General features: G+C 37.5%; 1 protein-coding gene across 18 annotated transcripts in view; it reads right to left on the bottom strand.

Moving 5' to 3' along the window:
* ERC1 (ELKS/RAB6-interacting/CAST family member 1) overlaps positions 1-22,834 on the bottom strand; it is a 550,222-nt gene that overhangs the window by 71,384 nt on the left and 456,004 nt on the right. For 12 of the 18 annotated variants that reach the window (XM_082738040.1, XM_082738044.1, XM_082738032.1 and 9 more), the window contains one exon: positions 13,775-13,873. In XM_082738040.1, the coding sequence (XP_082594166.1) occupies positions 13,775-13,873 (99 nt within the window). Of the gene's footprint in view, positions 1-12,235; positions 12,303-13,774; positions 13,874-22,834 lie in introns of those variants that run through there. The other 6 variants (XR_014313630.1, XR_014313634.1, XM_082738036.1 and 3 more) reach the window with 2 other exon arrangements.

Raw genomic sequence — 22,834 nt, 5'->3', positions numbered from 1 at the left:
GCGTTATGCAAAAGTTTCTTAGAAGCCAGAAAGCAATAACCATTAAAAACTGATAAATAGGGGTGCCTAGGTGGCTCAGTGGAGCCTCTGCCTTCAGCTTGGGTTGTGGTTCTGGGGTCCTGGGATTGAGCCCCGCGTTGGGCTCTCTGCTTGGCAGGGTGCCTGCCTCCCTCGCTCCCTCTCTCTCTGCCTGCCTCTGCCTACTTGTGATCTCTGTCAAATAAATAAATAAAATCTTTAAAAAGAACTGATAAATAAGACTTGAATAAATTAAAGACTTTTGATAATGAAAAAACACCATTAAAATAACTGAATACACAAGCCACAGATTAGGAGAAAATATTTGCAAAATATTTATCTCAAAAACGACTGGTATCTAGGCCATATGAAGAATGCCTACAACTTAATAAGATAAAATCCAATTAAAAACACACATTTGAGCAGATACTTCAGAAAGGACAGAAGTACTTTCTTCAGATACTTCAGAAAGTCATACAAATAGCCAGTCAACACATGACAGTGTTCATCACTTTGTCAGTGGCAGCATTAAAATGAAAACCACAATGAAATACCTTTCCATAGCCTAAAAATGGTCAAAATTAAAAAGATGGAAAGTATCAAATGTTTAGAAGGATATGGAGTACCACAACTCTCATCTGTTGCTGGTGGGAGCATAAAATGATAATATCACTTTGAAAAAGTAGCAGTTTCTTATAAAACTCAACATATAACTATAATACTAAGGCAAGTCCATTTGTAGGTAGTTACCCAAAGAAATAAAAGCATATGTCCACCAAAAGACATGTATAAGAATGTTCATATTAGCTTTATCCATAACTGTCTCAAACTAGAAATGAGCCAGATTATTCAAGAGGTCCAAATGAACTGTGATCAGTCATCACACAATGGAATACTACTCAGCAATAAAAATAAACTTCTACAATTAAGAAAATAAATGAATTTAATTCCAGTGTAGTTAACAGTGTTGTAATAGTTTCAGGTATACAATATAGTGATTCAAAGTTCTATATACGACTGTGAACATCAAGATAAGGGTGCCCTTGGGGGGAGGAGTCAAGATGGCGGAGAAGTAGCAGGCTGAGACTACTTCAGCTACCAGGAGATCAGCTAGATAGCTTATCTAAAAATTGCAAACACCTGCAGATCCATCGGCAGATCGAAGAGAAGAACAACAGCAATTCTGGAAACAGAAAAACAACCACTTTCTGAAAGGTAGGACTGGCGGAGACGTGAATCCAAAGCGACGGGAAGATAGACCCCAGGGGGAGGGGCCAGCTCCCAGCAAGCGGCGGAGCAACAGAGCACAAAATCAGAACTTTTAAAAGTCTGTTCCGCTGAGGGACATCGCTCCAGAGGCACGGGGTCAGTGTGGCCTCAGGTCCCGTAGGATCACAGAAGAATCGGGGGTGTCTGAGTGTCGCAGAGCTTGCGGGTATTGGAACGGGAAAGCCGGCTACAGAGACAGAGCCGACAGTAAGATCACAGCTCGGTGTTACCTTGAACCGGTCGCTCGGTGAGCTCGGAGCGCGGCCGGAGGTCAGGCAGACGGGAGTAACTGGGCGCTGTTCTCTGAGGGCGCACTGAGATGTGCGGCCCTGGGCTCTCGGCTCCTCCGGGCCGGAGACCAGGAGGCCGCCATTTGTGTTCCCGTCCTCCGGAACTCTACGGAAAGCGCTCAGGGAACAAAAGCTCCTGAAAGCAAACCTGAGCGGATTACTCACCCCGGCCCCTGGTAAGGGCGGTGCAATTCCGCCTGGGGCAAAGAACTTGAGAATCACTACACCAGGCCCCTCCCCCAGAAATCCAGCCGAGACCAAGTTCACCTACCAAGAAGAGCAGCAGAATTCCAGAGGAGGAGAAAGCAAATACGAAACTCATGGCTTTCTTCCTGTGATTTTTTTTAGTCTTGCAGATAATTTAATTTTTTTCTTTTTCATTTTTTGTTTTTTTTCTCGCCTTCTGGTAAAATTTTTTTTTAACTTTTACCCTTTTCTTTTTTAACGTTTTTTAACTAGTTTATCTAATATATATATTTTTCTTTTTTATATTTTTCTTTATTCGTTTTTTTTTAAATTCTTTTCCTTTCTTTCTTTTTTTTTTCTTTTTTTTCTTTCTTCCTTTTTGAACCTCTTTTTATTCCCTTTCTCCCCACTCACGATTTGGGATCTCTTCTGATCTGGTTAAAGCATATTTTCCTGGGGTTGTTGCCACCCTTTTAGTATTTTGCTTGCTCCTTCATATACTCTTTTTTAAAAAAAATTTTTTTTTAAAGATTTTATTTTATTTATTTGTCATAGAGAGAGAAGTGAGAGCAAGCACAGGCAGACAGAGTGGCAGGCAGAGGCAGAGGGAGAAGCAGGCTCCCTGCCAAGCAAGGAGCCTGATGTGGGACTCGATCCCAGGACGCTGGGATCATGACCTGAGCCGAAGGCAGCCGCTTAACCAACTGAGCCACCCAGGCGTCCCTCCTTCATATACTCTTACCTGGATAAAATAACAAGATGGAAAAATTCACCACAAAAAAAAGAACAAGAGGCAGTACCGAAGGCTAGGGACCTAATCAATACAGACATTGGTAATATGTCAGATCTAGAGTTCAGAATGACAATTCTCAAGGTTCTAGCCGGGCTCAAAAAAGGCATGGAAGATATTAAAGAAACCCTCTCGGGAGATATAAAAGCCCTTTCTGGAGAAATAAAAGAACTAAAATCTAACCAAGTTGAAATCAAAAAAGCTATTAATGAGGTGCAATCAAAAATGGAGGCTCTCACTGCTAGGATAAATGAGGCAGAAGAATTAGTGATATAGAAGACCAAATGACAGAGAATAAAGAAGCTGAGCAAAAGAGGGACAAACAGCTACTGGACCACGAGGGGAGAATTTGAGAGATAAGTGACACCGTAAGACGAAACAACATTAGAGTAATTGGGATTCCAGAAGAAGAAGAAAGAGAGAGGGGAGCAGAAGGTATACTGGAGAGAATTATTGGGGAGAATTTCCCCAATATGGCAAAGGGAACGAGCATCAAAATTCAGGAGGTTCAGAGAACGCCCCTCAAAATCAGTAAGAATAGGCCCACACCCCATCACCTAATAGTAAAATTTACAAGTCTCAGTGACAAAGAGAAAATCCTGAAAGCAGCCTGGGAAAAGAAGTCTGTAACATACAATGGTAAAAATATTAGATTGGCAGCTGACTTATCCACAGAGACCTGGCAGGCCAGAAAGAGCTGGCATGATATTTTCAGAGCACTAAACGAGAAAAACATGCAGCCAAGAATACTCTATCCTAGCTATCCAATGATAGCTAGGCTATCATTGAAAATAGAAGGAGAGATTAAAAGCTTCCAGGACAAACAAAAACTGAAAGAATTTGCAAACACCAAACCAGCTCTACAGGAAATATTGAAAGGGGTCCTCTAAGCAAAGAGAGAGCCTACAAGTGGTAGATCAGAAAGGAACAGAGACCATATACAGTAACAGTCACCTTACAGGCAATACAATGGCACGAAATTCACATCTCTCAATAGTTACCCTGAATGTTAATGGGCTAAATGCCCCTGTCAAAAGACACAGGGTATCAGAATGGATAAAAAAACAAAACCCATCTATATGTTGCCTCCAAGAAACTCATTTTAAGCCCGAAGACACCTCCAGATTTAAAGTGAGGGGGTGGAAAAGAATTTACCATGCTAATGGACATCAGAAGAAAGCAGGAGTGGCAATCAATTAGATTTTAAGCCAAAGACTATAATAAGAGATGAGGAAGGACACTATATCATACTCAAAGGGTCTGCCCAACAAGAAGATCTAACAATTTTAAATATCTATGCCCCCAACGTGGGAGCAGCCAACTATATAAACCAATTAATAACAAAATCAAAGAAACACATCAACAATAATACAATAATAGTAGGGGACTTTAACACTCCCCTCACTGAAATGGACAGATCATCCAAGCAAAAGATCAGCAAGGAAATAAAGGCCTTAAACGACACACTGGACCAGATGGACATCACAGATATATTCAGAACTTTTCATCTCAAAGCAACAGAATACACATTCTTCTCTAGTGCACACGAAACATTCTCCAGAATAGATCACATCCTCGGTCCCAAATCAGGACTCAACCAGTATCAAGATAAGGGTGCCCTTAATCTCCTTTACCTTTTTCACCCATCCACCACCCATCTCCACTCTGGTGACCATCAGCATGTTCTCTATTGTTAAAGAGTCTGGTTTTTGGTTTTTATCTCTCTCTTCTCCTTTACTTCTTAAATTACACATATGAGTGATATCATATGGTATCTGTCTTCCTTTCACTAGCTTATTTAGCTTAGCATTATACTCTCTAGTTCCACCCATGTTGTTAACAATGGCCAGACTTCATTCTCCCCCCTTTTTTAAATTAAGGCTTCATTCCTTTTTTTTTTTTGTTGAAGGTTTTATTTATTTATTTGACAGAGATCACAAGTAGGCAGAGAGAGAGAGGGAGAAGCAGGCTCCCTGCCAAGCAGAAAGGCTGATGTGGGGCTTGATCCCAGGACCCTGGGATTATGATCTGAGCCAAAAGCAGAGGCTTTAACCTACTGAGCCACCCAGGTGCCTCAAAACTTCATTCTTCTTTATGGCTGAGTAATATTCCATTTTACACACACACACACACACACACACACACACTTTTAAATACCCAGTAGTGTTATTATTGGATCATAGTTCTATTTTTTTCCACGCCCAGTATGAAAAGAGTCTACGGTGACTCACAACACTGAGATTCAGACCTGAATTGAGATCAAGAGTTAGATGCTCAACAGTGCACTAGGTTAGGTTTCCTTTTTTCCCCACATCCTCATCAGCACTTGTTATTTCTTGAGCTTTTGATTTTGGCCATTCTGACAGGTGTGAGATGGTATCTCATTGTAGTTTTGATTTGCATTTTCCTGATAATGAGTCATGTTGTTTCATGTGTCTGTGGGCCATCTAGATGTCTTCTTTGGAGAAATGTCTATTCAAGTCTTCTGCCCATTTTTAATGGTACTATTATTATTATTTTTGGGGTGTTGAGTTATGTATAAGTTCTTTACACATTTTGGATACTAACACTTTATCAGATATATCATTTGCAAATATCTTCTCACATTCAGTAGGTTGTGTTTTAGTTTTTTTGGTTGTTTCCTTTGCTGTGCAAAAGCTTTTAATTTTGATATAGTCCTAATAGTTTATTTTTGCTTTTGTTTCCTTTGCCTCAGGAGACATATCTAGAAAGATGCTGGTATATGTGAAGTCAGAGAAATTATTGTGTGTGCTCTCCTCTAGGATTTTTATGGTTTCAGGTCTCACATTTAGGTCCTTAATTCACGAAAATTAATAAATTTTAAATGTATTATGCTGAGTAAAAGAAGTCTTACACAACAGTACAGACTATATGATTTCCATTTGTATGTGGTTCCAGAACAGGAAAACTAAGTTACGTCAAAGAAATGCACAAACATTAACTGTTTGCCTCTAGGTGTGAGAGTAGGTACAGACTGGAAAAAGGCAAGAAAAATTTTTCTTGGGAGATGGTAATGTTCTGTATCAGAACATCTGTAAACCTCAATGGTCAAATGGTCTACATCTAGGCAGCTGTCATTTTTGTAAGCCTACTGGCAAAAAACAGTTTTTGCATTTTTTAATGGTTGGGAAAAACTATTTCATGATACGTGAAAATTCCATGACATTCAAATCTTAGTGACTATAAATAAAGCTTTATTGGGACAGAGCCATTCTTATTTAATTACTTATTGTCCACTGATGCTTTTCCACTATAGGGGCAGACGTCAGTAGTTGCTACAGAGACCAAAATATTTACTACATGCCTTTTTTTTTTTTTTTTAAGTAGGCTCCATGCCCAGTGTGGAGCCCAATGCAGGGCTTGAACTCACAACTGTGAGATCAAGACCTGAACCGAGATCAAGAGTCAGACACTCAACCAACTGAACCCCCCAGGCACCTTTACTGTGTGATGCTTAATTTGCTAAGCCCTTTCTGTATCTCACTAGGGGTTGAGGTTACACAAGTATATGCATATACATTTGTCAAAACTCACAGAATACCGAAACTTAATTTGTGCACTTCTTAGAGGAGAGTATACAGGAAATACTACTAAACTGGAGTTTAGGTGATAGAAGAATACCTTGAATCCAACGGTAACTATTAATGAATTCCCACCTAATCCTACTATTCAAAAGAACAAAAGAACCAAGAGGGAGAAAGAGAATGCATGAAGAGAGGGAGGGAGGCAGGAAGGGAAGGGAGGTGAACATCATGCTATAAATTGTCAATGTGTCTTCATGTTGCAGACATTAATAATTAACATTAATCAAGCAACCACGATATACAATATTTTAAAGGTTTTATATTATATCATTTAGTCATCCAACAATCCTATGAGGTTGGTATATTACTATTATCATTTTACAAATGAATAAAGTAGGTACACAGATGTTTGGAACTAGACAATCTGGTCCAAAGCCCACATTCTGACTAGGACCCTACAGCATCAGAAGTAGATTAAGAGAAAAAAAAAAAAAAAGAAGAAGTAGATTAAGAAGAATTCAGAACACAGGTTCAGACAATGTTCAGGGGAGGCTGACTGGTATTTAATCAAATCAATCAATTAATTAATTAAAAGATTTTATTTGGTTTTTTTTTTTGACAGAAACAGACAGAGTGAGAGAGGGAACACAAACAGGGGGAATGGGAGAGGGAGGAGCAGGCTTCCTGTGGAGCAGGGAGCCCAATGCAGAGCTTGATCCCAGAACCCTGGGATCATGACCTGGGCCAAAGGCAGAGGCTTAATGACTGAGCCACCTAGGTGCCCCCTGACTGCTATTTTAATCTTTTGTAAAGTTCAAAATAAAACTGTTCTTGTGAAACATATTTGTAGTTTTTTTTATTTGAATCATGGGTACCCTATATTAAAACAGAAATATGGGTAGGACGAAACAATGAAAAAATAAAAGGACAATGACATCCTTTGTCCTAGCACGGCTGGTTTCTGCACTGGCCCCTTCTCCTTCTTAGGGCCTTCCTTCAAGGTAGTTCCCATCTAAAATTCTTTTTCTTTCCTCTTCCGTCCACCCAAACTTTATCCACCCTCCAAGGTCCATTTCTTGTCCCTTCTTAATCTCTACAGTTCTAAATTTGTCACCAGATTCTTGGATAGTTATATTTATTTTTAAAAAAATCAGTGAAGTGAAGTCAGAAATCCACTTAGGTTCCTTTATTATAAGGAAAATCCCTTACTGGCAAAGGCAGTTTTGTTACTTTCATACACAGAAATACAATTCAATTCAACATACTTCTACTGAAGAACTGTAAAGTAGAATATTCCTTCTCTTTAAATTATGGTAGAGTGGAAAGGGCATGGGAATATGATGTCAGTCTTGGGTTAAAATGTCTGCCGCTTGTTACCTGTATAATCTTGGAAAATTATTTAACTTGTACGAGCTGTTTCCTCACTGATAAACATGCTCTCAGAGTGGTTGTGAAAATTAATTATGGGATAAGAGATATGAAAGTGTTTGGCCCATAGTGTTTAACAAATGTTATCTTTTCCTACAACTAGGATTTTCCTACTTCCTTAATTCTATTGGTCTTGCCAAACTTTTTAGGAAAGAAGCATCTTGCTAAACTCTCTGATCCACTTCTGAAAATACAAGGTCAAATTCTTTCTTGGCTGTTATGTCAAAAACTGATCCTGGTATTGTCCAAACTGTTTAAACAGTTGGTCCAATAAACAATTTGGACCACACTGACAAAATATTCTAATGCACTACCCCCAAAATTCTGTAACATCTTAATCTAATACCCCTCTTCTAGAGATACATTCTCTAGAGATTTAAGAGATCTCCACTGTAGTACTAACCAAGAGAATACTTTCAGGATGGTTCAAAGTGATAAGAAGAAGATTCTGTGGACAACTCAATTAGGACAGACAATGAGGAAAAGGAAATGCCTAAAGAAAGACACACTTGTTTTAAAACATTTGTCTTAAAAGCTTTTCTTAACACTGATATCATCTCTAATTAAAAAAGAAAAGTTTCATAACTTATTGGTTCAAATCATGTTTTGAGAGGCTATAGAGCTGATCTAATAGTCATTCAACTCATTTCTAGATTTTAGTGAGATGGTTTTATAACAAGGCCAACTGCTAAGCTTTTTGACAAGTACTTCCTTTACTTGAGGCGTCTGGTGCCAGTTTATACAAAGCGCTTCCCCAGAATGAGGTCCACGAAGAGCACATGGCCATGGTATGGCCTAGTATGCTGTGGGCTCTTCTTGATGGCTATGAACTACAGGTTATTTGGAGAAAAGTTTCCACCTGAAGGATATTCAGTTTTCAAGCAGAAAACTGTTTTCTACTTTAGGATGTTCAATTTTCAAGTAGAAAAGATTTCTAAGTTATACTGAAATTAAATTATACTAAATTTATACTAATTTAAATTAATTTATTAACTTATAAATTAAAACTAATTTATACTAAAATTAAATTAAACTAAATTATACTAAATTAAACTGAAAACTGAAGGATGTTCAGTTTTCAAGTAGAAAAGATTTCTAAATTATACTCAACTGTTTTTTATTTAGTATGAAATTACAGGGGCCAGATTCTATGACTTCATTATGACTTTCCTTTAAATTCTTAACATTTCTCTAAGTCTTTTGTTTATAGATATTTTTCCTATCTCCCCTTTCAAAATTTTCCTTTTTTGTACTAGTAATGCTGATATTAAAGGTAACAGCTAATTCTATGCTCTTGGTTTCAATGTAAACTTTACTGTTTCTTCTCTGGACTTCATGAATTCAGAAGTTAATTAATTCAATATATACTTGCTGAGGGCCTATTGCATACTAGTCATTATTTTAGATAATAGAAATACAAAAGCAAACATATTAAAGTCCCTGTCCCCACAGGGCCTACATTCTACTCTCAGGGAACAACAAGAAAGAAAACACAAATTAAGGGGATAGTCAGTAGCAGGGACACATTTCACATGGATTCTCTATAGGTTGAGAGGAGAGAGAAGGGACTCTCATGTTTTCTAATTAAAGCTAACACTTGTTTTATTCTGTGTGTCTCTGGAGGGTAATGACAGCAAATTCAATGAAAGTTTCAATGAATGAATTTCTTTTACAGAAAAATTCAAGGTGTTTTCTCAAGGGAAAAAATTCCTCAGGATATAAGAGATTACATTTTTGGTGATGAAAAGGGAGATATAATCACTAATATGTATGTCTTAGATTATCTCTTTCACTGTCAGCTATGAGCTCCTCTTTCCAGAGCACAGAAATGCCTGGGGACCTTAACATCACATCTAAATCCTTTTATTTATTTATTTATTTATTTATTTGCACCCTTACCTACAGAATGAGGGCACTGACTAGACATTAATAAAAATAGTTAACACTTACTAAACACTGACTACTTCCTAGAGATGGATTCAAGTTAATGATGACAACGGCAACAACAAATATAATAACAGAGTACATGGTGAAAGCACTGTTCAATTCATTTCATATACGTTAACTTATTAATCTGTCCAACAACACTACAAAGTAGGCCAGTAATAAAACCATTTTTACCGGGGCACCTGGGTGGCCCGTTGCTTAAATGTCTGATTCTTGATTTCAGCTCAGGTCAGGATCTCCTGGTTGTGAGATCCTGTTCCATGTCGGGCACTGCACCAAGCATGAAAAGCCTGTTAATTAAGTCTCTCCGTCTCCCTCTATCCCTCCCTCTCCCCTCTTCTCTTTTCTTCCTCTCAAAATAAATAAATAAATAAATAAATAAAAACAAATAAATAAAATAATCCCTTTTTACAGAAAAAGTGGCGTTCAAAGAATGAGTTAATTTCCCCAGGCCACAAAGAAGGTGGAGGAGTCTAGGTGCAAAGCTGTGCAGTCTGGCTCCAGAGTTTATGCCTCTAACAACTCATCTGCTTCTCACAACAACCTCCGTTAGAAAGATGAAGAAACTGAAGTGCGAGGAGATTAAATACCTTGTCCAAAGTCACAAGCTAATACATGGTGGTGGTAGGATCTGACCAGAAGCATTCTACTCCAAAGCCTCCACTCTTAACTGTTATGTTCTACCACTTCTTGTGAAATTGCCTAGACCCCTTTCAGGTCTCTACTTCTGATTCTCCCTGTCTGAGTACTGATTATACCTAGTACGACTCATGCTTTGCTGACATATATACCGTGTTTTATAAAATATTTTAGTTGTAAAGCATTATTCACATACTTAAGTTTGGAAAGGGAAATCATCAATTTCAAAAATCTGAACTTTTGTTAAGAAAATCTGTTCTCTAGAATTAGCAAGAAAACAAGTGAAGAAAACTGAGATCAAGCCAAGACTTCTGTAATGTTCTAGGGGTCACTCATGAATTTCTTTAGGTAAAACCCTTATGATATTATGACATTTACAGACATATACATATATATAAACATGAACAAAATGTTTTAAGACATTTTCAAAAATTTTTTAATAGCATATCATAGAAACTCCAGTTACGGCCAGGTAATTGCAACCGTACTGTTAAACCACTGGCAATTAATATTTTAGTGCAGTAAGCTCAACAGTGCAATAATTAAAAAAAAAACCAACAAAATCAATAGCATTTGAACTCTTACTAGCAGCTATTCTACTAGGGAAGATGAGAAAATAAAATGGAGACTTTAGGAACAAGTCTATGTGTAGGTTTGTTTATCTTTCAGTCTCCTGGTGAAGTTATCAATGCCTCTTCTTTCCTGTAACACTAACTTGTCTCTTCTGATTGGCTAGAAAAAGGGTATTCAACCAATATAATCCTATTCATATACATCAGGGATGTGCTTCCTGCTAAGGCATACCAAGAGGCTCCTATATTCTGCCAAAACAGACAAGGCAGATTCATTTAGAGGGAGTGGATTGGTATTCTACATTCAACTACTGGATGGCCCCCACATCCTTCATGATGACAAATAAATTCCCTTGCAGGGGGCAGTATAGATAAAGAGAATTAGCACATGAATTTTCTCAGCTTTAGCTTTGCCTGGCATGCAACACACTAACCCAAAGAGCTTTTTGGCTGATACACATTTTGCCTTGTACACCCTCAGGATAAAGTGATTTGGAGAGGTTCCCATCTTCACGGTATATGCCCCTTTCCACAACTTACCTCATCATCCTTCTTGGCTGTGTTTGCTAGTGAGAGGTCTATACATGTCCTCATCATTTTAAGAAGTGTAACACCAAGACACAGACTTTTCAGAGAGAACGGACTCCAAAAGAGTGAGATCACCAATAAGCAAGGGCAGTGAATCCAGGGAGTGCAAGGCCACCAATATGTGTGAACTTATTAATTATAATTATTATTTTTTCTAAGAAAAGGATTTCCTTAGTCAAACCTCCAGGGCATCAGATCAAAGGGAGATACTGCCACAGCTGGACTATATTTTCCAGCCAATTGGCCTGAAAAGGAAAATCTAGACAGTGTCCTGGCAACTGTTTAATACAGCAGCAATCAATAAAAGAGAGGAAAAAGAATTATTTAAACCGACTTTTTCAAAGGTCTTCCTTTACTTCTTATTTTTAAGGACAGTTTGAGAGTAATGTCAAAGCTCTAGGGGAATGTCCTTGGTAGGCACTTTATAAGAACCACTGACCCTGAGAATTCAGAGCCTCCTTTTACAGGCAGAAACAAAGGTTTTAGTTTACAGTACAATTTTTTTTAAAGGCATATATTTATAATTAATTATCATAAAAAGTATATCCCAAACCTACTGGCAGAGTATTTGATCAATTTTCTAGTTCCAGTTTGATGTAAGTCACTGTAAACCTTACCAGGACACTGTAAAATCATGCTAGATAAGGCAGTTTATTAATAAAATCACAACAGGAGAAATTTAATTATATGCCCTGGAAGTTCTCCCAAAAATGTATAAAAAGAAATTATAAAAGTGACTATTGACACACAAAAAGAAAAAAAAAACCCACAAAACCCAATCCCACTATGTCAGAAGCAAAGAAATACACACAGGAATCATGTGAAAATGAGAAAACAGAAAGCACACCAAACAACTTCATGAATTACAGGAAAATAAGATGTGAGAATGATTGTGTAAAAAAAAAAAAATTGAAAGCAAACAAACAAAAAACATATCTATAGTTAAGGAAAGGTGTTTCTCACCGTTCTGAACAAAATGGCTGAACTAAGAGCATCTGATTGGCTATGCCCATATACCCTCCTCCTCATCCTAGGGGAGAGAGATGACAAAGGGAACAATGCCCCAGAGCAGCATGGGAATGAAAAAGAGTTGGTTAGTATTTAAAACAAAGACATAAGCATAATGTAGTAGAAGAAAATGGTCTCTAATTTCCTGACTCCTTTTATATTAGGTTCTAACTTTCTAAATTCCCTAACCTGCCCAAATTAGTAATTAGTTTGTCATTACACTTCTACTTTCCTACCCTTCCAAGACACTGTGTCTATCCCAGGGCTGGATCTGGGCAAAATTATCAGGTTGGAGGATTTCTTTATTTTTGCCTTTTCTTCAAACTTTCCTCATTTCTGTTTTCCTCCCACTACTCCCAGGCATCCAATTTCTTGTATTTATTCATGATCAAAACCTGTTTCAAGGAAAGGATCTAGTACTCATCGTATATACACTGGCATAAATTTAATTCTGGGTCTCAAGAACAGGCAGAGATAGCAAAATCATTTTTTGGCAAAGAAAGATGGCTGACATCAGGCAGATTGTTCCGCATTCTGCCTACATTAAGATTGGTATTGTTTTCCCGCTAAAATATAAGACTAGCCTCAACAGGCTTAGTAAACGTCATCATACTGTGACTGTATCTTCTGAATCCTAGAAGAAATTGTAATTTGGGTATTATTGCTGTTTTCATCTGCAATATTTCTTCTTCTAAGACATTCAATGGAGATGTTTAGTGGGGGAGTTTTCCTTGGCTCTTTAGTCATATGGATGTAATTACTTAACTATTATTTTTTTCCCTTCAGCTATATATTTTAAGATTGAGTGTGATGGAGATGTTGAAATCTGATTTTTGGCAATGGGATATGAGGTAATCTGTTCATCACTCTCTCCCATCCATCATTTTCAAGATCTTGGGAGAGTTCCCTTCTTCCAAAAGGCTGAAGTAGAGTATGGTTCCCTTCAGACTTATCAATGCCTCTTTTGCATTGATGAGAAGCTGAAGGTCAACAATTTTCCTTGAGAATAACATATACTTGAGGAATCAACCAAGGAAATGGGAGAGAAAAAATTTTTACTCTTTACAATAGGTGATGATGAGAGATTTAAAAATTTGCAATTAAACAATAGTAATCTCTAAACAGAATTCTGTCTTACTGAGTCACAAGTCTTTTTTTTTTTTTTAAATAAGGCACTGTTTTAATAAGAAAAGTAGGACATTTACAAATTAGTATGTATTTCTGAGATTAATTTTTTTCTCAACTAATTCAAGGATTCCTTATGGTCCTCAGATCTTTTGAGTATCTCCTCTTAAAATATTCAGAATCATCTACCACCATCTTCCTGCACAGAAATTAAATCTGTGTTTAAAAATATGAGTGAAGGAGATTTCAGAAATTAATTATTTATTTTTATTTTTCTAACTTATACTCTGGCATTTATAACATGCTAGTATAAAATACATGAAAATAAAAGCACATTTGTTTTTATAAAACATTCACGAACAGTCTTACCTGGTCTGGGGAGGGTTTATGATTGGTTTGATTGGAATGGGATGATTTGAAGTGGTCATCCTCGTAGTTGTCGGCCATTAGCTTCATTCGATTTTGTGTCTAAGAAGAAATGATTCATGAAGTTAAACTGAGATAAAATTTCTATGATACACTGTAAAGTAACAAGTCTTTTAAGAAAGTCATAAGAAATAATTAAACTAGTTCTGTCTGAAATAAAATTAAACATAGGATTTCTGAAGAGATCAGGGGAAAAAATTAGGCACTGCTCTGAACTGAATTGTGCACCCCTTCCCCCCCCCCCACCCCCAGTCATGTTGAAGCCCTAACCCTCAGTGTAACTATATCTGGCTCAAGTCTTTAGGAAGTAATTAAGGTTAAACTTAAATGAAGACATAAGGGTGGGGCCCTAATCTGATAGGACTGTGGTCTTGTTAGAACAGGAAGAGAGATCATTCTCATTCTCCCTCATTCTGTCACTCCACCCCTCTTTTTTTCCCTTTCTCTCTTTCTCTCCCTCCTTGCCAAGGGAAGAAACAGTAAGGAGATCGCTTCTGCAAGCCAGGAAGAGAGCTCACATCAGAAACTGAATCAGCTGGCACCTTGATCTTAGACTCCCCAGCCTTTAGACTGGGCTTTAAGCCATCAAGTCTATGCTTTTTTGTTATGGCAATCCAAGCAAACTAAGACAGGTACCTAAATTAGTACAGAAATTTTGAAGGAAAGAGTAATCTTCTCAAATCAAGCTCTCTATGCAGTGCTTGCTTTGTTTTTTAAAATAAAGACTGGATTATACCATACCTAGGATAGGACTATGTTAACTCTGTTTTTTCATTTCATGATACATAGGTCTCATATTTCTATGTTATTTTAAGAACTACTCATTTTTTAAACAACTATTCCATTTTGGGGGATGTTATATAACATACAGACCATAAGTATTGTGGAAAAGGGTAATCATTATCTGTAAATGAAATGATTATATACCTAGAAAATCCAAGAGAATCAACTGAAAAACTATTACAACTTATAATAAAGTTTAGTAATATGATCACACAGAAGCTACATACATAAAATTCAATAGCTTTCTTAATTTAACACCATCAATAAACGTTTGGATTTTCAAAATAAGTCAGAGATTCTGAAATTCTTCTCTTCAACACTAGGCTAGAAGATTATTACACCATCATCTTTTCTCCATGTTTACCGTAAAGGACTGGACTGGTGATTCTGTGTGATTGGTTAATACAAGACCTAAATAAATGAATGAATACATAAAATACACACACACACACACACACACACACACGTATTATATAAATTCAGGTATAAGGATAAATATAAATATAAATATAAATATAAATATAAATATAAATGCAGAGGCTGCTTTTAGGCAATAGGTTTGAGCAATGGAACTTGAGCAAGATGAAAGGGCCCACAGTGACCGCCAAGCTGATGTAAACAGGCTCATTAAGTGACCTAGCCAGAGGCCATAACTAGCCAAAGTGCTATATAAAACCAGGCACAGTTAACCAAAAAAGGGAAAATTCAATACATTCCCATAATTTCTCACTCTGCGCTATAACTGGTCCCTCAACACTGCCTTGTTGCAGACAGTCTCTCCTTTGCTGTCTTGCCTGCCGTTCCCTTGCAGTGTATTTAATAAACTTCTAGCTCTTTTGTTCTGTCTTGGGTGAAATCTTTTACTGCTTATGCCACTGGCTCCTCATCTGATCAGGATGTCCCACAGTATGTGTGTATATATATCTACAGACACATTTTAAAAGTACACCAAGCAATTCAGAAACTGCAGGGCAGCCTATGCATAAAACTAAATAGCAATATACTGCACTAACAAAATATTGCTAAAACCTAAAGTTTTAAAGCATTGAAAAGAAAATGCCTAATACTGTGTGATTTAAAAATGTTCACTGTAGGTAACCTGAAAAATCACCTGTAAATCCCTGATAAATAATAATTCCTCTTATTATTTAGGTGTATCCATTCAGCCTCCTCCCTATAAACATAAAAAGTGGCATACTCTTCTCATTTTCTTCTCTATTCCTTCCCTATTTCTTTTTTTTAATTATTTATTTATTTATTTACTTGACAGAGATCATAAGTAGGCAAAGAGGCAGGCAAAGAGAGGGAGGGGGAAGCAGGCTCCCTGCTGAGCAGAGAGCCTGATGTAGGGCTCAATCCCAGGACCCTGAGGTCATGACCTAAGCCAAAGGCAGAGGCTTTAACCCACTGAGCCACCCAGGTGCCCCTTCCCTATTTCTAATAGAATATGGTATTTTTTTTTCCCAAGACTTTTATTTATTTGACAGAGAGAACATGTGGGGGGCAGCTGAGGGAGAGAGAAGCAAGCTCCCTGATAAGCAAGGAGCCCAATGTGGGGCTCAATCCCAGGAGACTGGGATTACAACCTGAGCTGAAGGCAAATGCATGCCCTTACAATATGGTTATTTAAAAAAAATTTTTTTTGTTATTTATTTATTTGAGAGAGAGAGAGCACTTGCAAATGCATAAGAGGGGGGGAGGGGCAGAGGGAGAGAGACTCTTAAGCAGACTCCATGCTGAGCCTGAAGCCTGATGCAAGGCTTCTCCCTCTCCCACTCTCCCTGCTTCTGCTCCCTCTCTTGCTGTGTGTTTCTCTTTGTCAAATAAATAAAAATCTTTAAAGTAGATAGATAGATAGATAGATAGATAGATAGATAGTTTGGTAGAATTCACCAATGAAGCCATTATAGTCTTGGGCTTTTCTGTGCTGGGAGATTTTTTAAATTTTTAATTCTACTTTCATACAGACAGATTTTCTGTCTCCATTTCTTTCATTGGTCTAAGAAGATTTCCTACTTTTTGGATTCAAGTTTCATGATTCAATCTTGGTAACTTATGAGGTTTTAGGAATTATTTGTTTTTATTTTCCCTAAGCCATTTGGCTTGTTAGTATATAATTATTTACAGTAACCTGTTATCACACTATGTATTTCTGTGGTTATCTGTTGTCTTATTTTCTCTTCCGTTTCTCATTTTGGTTTTTGAGCCTTCTTTTTTTGTCTTAGCAAATATAGTTAAAGCGTTACCAATTTTTTTTTTAAACTTTGTATTGCCTCTTTTTTTTTTTAAAGATTTTATTTATTTATTTGACAGATAGAGATTATAAGTAGGCAGAGAGAGAGAGAGAGAGGAGGAAGCAGGCCCCCTGCCCAGCAGAGAGCCCGATGCAGGACTCGATCCCAGGACCCTGAGATCATGACCTGAGCCGAAGGCAGAGGCCCAACCCACTGAGCCACCCAGGCGCCCCAGCATTACCAATTTTATTATTTTTTTCAATGGCCTTTAGTTTTAATGTTGTTATTGTTTTTCTGGTTTCTATTTCATTTATTTCTGATTTTTCTTTGTTATTTCCTTCCTCTACTAAATTTCAGCCAAGTTTCTTTTCCCAGTTCCTTGTGATGTAATGTTAGTTGTTTATTATACAAGCATTTATAGCATAAATTTCACTCTAACATCTACTTCTGCTGAACCCCCCCAAAGGAGTACATTATTGTGATGAGCACTGAGTAATGTACATAACTATTATTTTTAAAAAACATTTGTTTTGGCGAGAGAGAGAGAGAGAGAGAGAGAGAGAGCGCGCGCGCGCATATGTATATGTGCACGTGACTTGGGGGTAGGGGCAGAAGGACAGGGAGAGAGAAAAGACCTGCTGAGTGCGAAATCCAGACGTGGAGCTCCATCTCATGACCTGAGATCATGACCTGAGTTGAAATCAAAAGTCAGATGCTAAACTGACTAAACCACCCTGCTGTCCCTGTACAGAATTATTAAATCATTATACTGAAATTAATGTAAAACTGTATGTTAATCATATTCAATAAAATTTTAAAGTATAATAAGAAAAACTGAACATTTAAAAACATAAAATGTATTTTTTGGGGCACCTGGGAGGCTCGGTGGGTTAAAGCCTCTGCCTTTGGCTCAGGTTATGATCCCAGGGTCCAGGGATTCCTGCATTAGGCTCTCTGCTCAGCAGGAAGCCTGCTTCCCCTTCTCTCTGCCTGTCTTTCTGCCTATTTGTGATCTCTGTCTGTCAAATAAATAAAAATATTTTTTGAAAAACTGTATAAAAATTAAATGTATTTTTAAAGTTTTTAAGAAGATCTTATTTTTAAATAAATCTCTTTCTTTTGAGAGAGAATGAGAGAGAAAGAGGAGAGTACAGAGGAAGTGGGAGAAGCAAACTCCCTGCCGAGCACAGTGCTGGACATGGGGCTTGATCCCAGGACCCTGAGATCATGACCTAAGGCAAAGGCAGACACCCAACTGACTGAGCCACCCAGGCACTCCTAAATTTTTATGTTATGTTATGTTATGTTATGTTGTTATGTTATGATGAATTTTATTTTATTTCATTTTTTCAGTGTTCCAAGATTCATTGTTTATGCATCACACCCAGTGCTCCATGCAATACATGCCCTCCTTAATACCCACCACCATGCTCACCCAACCCCCTACCCTACCTCCCCTCCAAAACCCTCAGTTTGTTTCTCAGAGTCCACAGTCTCTCATGATTCATCTCCCCTTCCGATTTCCCCCAACTCCTTTCTCCTCTCCCTCTCCCAATGTCTCCGTGTTAATCCTTTGCTCCACAAGTGAAACGATATGATAACTGACTCTTTCTGCTTGACTTATTTCACTCAGCATAATTTCCTCCAGAACCATTCATGTTGATACAAAATTTGGGTATTCATCCTTTCTGATGGAGGGATAATATTCCATTGTATATATGGACCATATCTTTTTTTTTTTTTAATTTTATTTATTTATTTGACAGAGAGAGATCACAAGTAGGCAGAGAGGCAGGCAGAGAAAGAGAGGAGGAAGCAGGCTCCCTGCTGAGCAGAGAGCCCGATGCGGGACTCGATCCCAGGACCCTGAGATCACGACCTGAGCCGAAGGCAGCGGCTTAACCCACTGAGCCACCCAGGCGCCCGGACCATATCTTTTTATCCATTCATCTGTTGAAGGGCATCTTGGCTCTTTCCACAGTTTGGTGACTGTGGTCATTGCTGCTATGAACATTTGGGTACAGATAGCCCTTCTTTTCACTACATCTGTATCTCTGGGGTAAATACCCATAAATAATGTATTTTAAAAGAAGAAGAGGAAATCATAATGGAAATTGTAAGCTATTTATAGTCAACAAAAAATGAATATACAATATACCCAAACTTGAGAATACAACTTAAAGCAGTCCTTAGACGAAAATTTATAACCTCGAACAACCTCTGAATACTCTTGCTTAAAGAAAAGTCAGAGGGTGACTGGGTGGTGCAGTGGGTTAAGTGTTTGACTCTTGGTTTTAGCTCAGATAGAGATCTCAGGATCATAAGATGGAGCACTGCATTTAGGCTCCATGCTCAATGTGGAGTCAGCTTGAGATTTTCTGTCTCCCTCTGCTCCCCTCCATGCCCACCCCCACTGCACTCACATTTGTGCACTCTCTCTCTCTCAAATAATCTTTAGAAAAATAAAAAATGAAAAATGTCAAGATTGAAAATAAGTAAGTTAAGCCTAAAGTAAATTGAGGAAACAAAGACAAAAGCAAATATTAGTGAATTTTAAAAAGATATAATTAACAACACAAAAATCAGTTTCTTTAAATTAATAATAAGTGTCCAGTAGAAAGGAGAACCATCCTACACTGTTGGTGGGAATGTAAGCTGGTGCAACCACTCTGGAAAAAAGCATGGAGGTTCCTCAAAAAGTTGAAAATAGAGCTACCTTATGACCCAGCAACTGCACTACTAGGTATTTACCCTAAAGATACAAATATAGTGATCCAAAGGGGTACATGCACCCAAATGTTTATAGCAGCAATGGCCACAACAGCCAAACTGTGGAAAGAACCTAGATGCCCATCAACAGATGAATGGATAAAGATGTGGTATATATATATACAATGGAATACTATGCAGCAATCAAAAGAAATGAAATATTGCCATTTGCGATGACGTGGATGAAATTAGAGGATATTATGCTTAGCGAAATAAGTCAATCAGAAAAAGACAACTATCATATGATCTCCCTGATATGAGGAAGTAAAGATGCAACGTGGGGTGGTTTGGGGGGTAGGAAAAGAATAAATGAAACAAGATGGGATTGGGAGGGAGACAAACCATAAGAGACTCTTAATGTCACAAAACAAACTGAGGGGGGGGCTGGGTAGAGGGGGGTAGGGAGAGGGTGGTGGGGTTGTGGACACTGGGGAGGGTATGTGTTATGGTAAGTACTGTGAAGTGTGTGAACCTGGCGATTCACAGACCTATACCCCTGGGGCTAATAATACATGATATGTTTATAAAAACATTAAAAAATTAAAAAAATAATAATAAATGTCTACCAAAACAGGTCAAGAAAAAAAGACATAAGCACATATTAGAAGGAACCAAAATATGAGGGCATAACTATAGACAGAGATTTTAAAAATCATCAAATACTATATGTACGCCAATACATTTAAATACTTAGGTAAAGGGGATACTTTTCTTAAATAACATCAAAAACGATGCAAAAGAAATGTTAAATATTAATAAATCAACAGTTAATGAAGAACTCTCTCCTCATTTCATTACAGAGCAAACATCCTGTGAAATGGTGAAAGTTCTGAAGTGAAAACATTAAACTGAGGGACAAAAAGGCCTATCTTTTTTTTTTTTTTATAAGTTTTTGTTTTGTTTTCTTTAAGTTGTTAATTCTCTTTACAATGCAGGAAATAACAAGGAAAACTTTCATGGTTTCAATAGTAGAATGGGTTCTTTTTGTTTGTTTGTTTGTTTGTAAGATTTAATTTATTTGACAGAGAGGAGAATGCATAAGCACTCAAGCAGGGGGAGCAGCAGAGGGAGAGAGAGAAGCAGGCTCACTCTCTCTCACTTCAGCAGAGAGCCTGATGCAGGGCTCGATCCCAAGACCCTGGGATCCTGACCTGACCCAAAGGCAGACACTTAACTGAGTGACCCAGGTGTCCCCCAAAAGGGCTATCTTTAACCACTGCTCTTATTCAATATTATAATGAAAGTCCCAGCCTGGGCAATAAGGAAATCAAATAAAATCAAAGATACAGAAATTGAAAAGGAAAAGATACAACTTTCATTATTTGCATTAGCCTAAAATATCTGTGAAATCTATAAACTATGAGACAGATGACTGTTAAATACAAGTATTAACCAATTAAAACTGTAATATGAGAAAATATAACAATAGCTAGTAATATATGAACTTAGAAAGATACATACTCTCCTATACATAAATTATCTGTGAGTGAAATCACAAACAGTCCCTCAGAGCACTGAAGAATAACTTCAGAGAGCTAGAACATATTCTTAAAATTCATGATGTCATTCACATAACGCTTAAAAGCATATGAATCGATTGTACTGGTTGCTTTGGAATATAGACATACATAGTACAAGTGTCCATAAAAGTAGAAGTTAGTGGTGTGGAAGGTGGGAAAGGGGAAAGGATTGTTGTACGTTATCTGGAGTAGGTGACATGGTATATGTAGAGATTTCTCACCAAGTTACAGAGACAGATTCTTTGTACTGTCATATTCCTATTTTATGTACCTTATTGTTCTCTAAGCTGTTATTATTTTACATATTTTATAATTTAAAAATATTCATGAGAACTGTGTGTTCCTTCTACAGGTTTTTTCAAAAAAATTACAAGCAAAAAAATGTGAGTTATGAAATTTTTAAAAGTCAGTAGGCTGAAATGCTAATTATATTAAACTTATTCTTGGAATGAAGGGGGAAAAATAAGAGAGAGAGAGAGACAAGAAAGAAACACTCTTAACTACAGAGGACAAACTGATGCTTACCAGAGGGGGTGTGTGTGGAGGGAGAGGTGAAACAGGTGATAAGGATTAAAGAGTACATTAATCATGATAAAAAAAAAAAAACGAGGGGCACCTGGGTGGCTCTGCCTTCAGCTCAGATCATGATCCCGGGGTCCTGGGATCGAGCCCCACATCGGGCTCTCTGATTGGCAGGGAGCCTGCTCCCCCCCGCCCCTCTGCCTGCCTCTCTGACTACTTGTGATCTCTGTCAAATAAATAAGTAAAATCTTAAAAAAAAAATGGAAAGAAAAAAAGTTATTCTTAAATCTAATTTTAACTGGCTGCATAGTATTCGGTTGAATGGATGCTTAATGAATCTCATTGTTGGTCATTTAGGTTCTCCACATTTTCATCTGGTAATACATGCACATTACTAAATTGTTTCCTCCCTACAAAAAATGATAGCAAAGAAAATACCAAAAATTGTCTGGGATAACCAAATTTCTCTTTTCAGAGATGACTTAGGGTGACCTTGAAAACATGTAGGGTAATTTCTCCTATGTCATGTGGTACTGAGTGACAAATGGAAAGTCTTTTTTGCAAAGTGGGTCTTGGGTAGGGGACAGGAGAGAGGAAAGGATAAAAAGGTGTACCTAGAAAGTAAGCAAAACATTTGCACGTAATTCATATGGTTGAGAAACTTTTCCATGTTGACTTTAGTAGTAATGCACAGTGAAAATATTCTTGGCTAGTTATTTTCCTAGAACATGTCATACTTAATCTTTAATATGTGATACCTAGTTTAAGTTTAAAAACTTAAAAAGAAGTAATTTGAGGTGCCTGGGTGGCTCAGTCGGTCAAGTGTCTGCCTTTGGCTTGAGTCATGATCACAGGGTCCTGGGATTGAGCCCTGTGTTGAGCTCCCTGCTCAGCTGTGAATTGGCTTCTCCCTCTCCCTCTGCTGCTCCCCCTGCCTGTGCCCTGTCTCTCTCTCAAATAAACAAAATCTTAAAAAAAAAAAAAAAAAAAAAATATATATATATATATATATATATATATATATATATATAGTGACCTCCAATAGGAGCCATTCATGTAAAAAATGAATAAAAATAGAAAGTTAAAAAGAGGTTCTAATAAAGCACACACAAATCCACTTTGAAGGTAGAAGGTATTTCAAATATTTCTTAGGAGTATGAAATCCTCCCAAAGGA

This window comes from Mustela nivalis, assembly GCF_964662115.1.
Source record: "Mustela nivalis genome assembly, chromosome: 7".
NCBI classification, from domain to species: Eukaryota; Metazoa; Chordata; class Mammalia; order Carnivora; family Mustelidae; genus Mustela; species Mustela nivalis.
The sequence above is the reverse complement of the archived record's forward strand: the minus strand, read 5'-3'. Positions and strand labels throughout refer to the sequence as shown.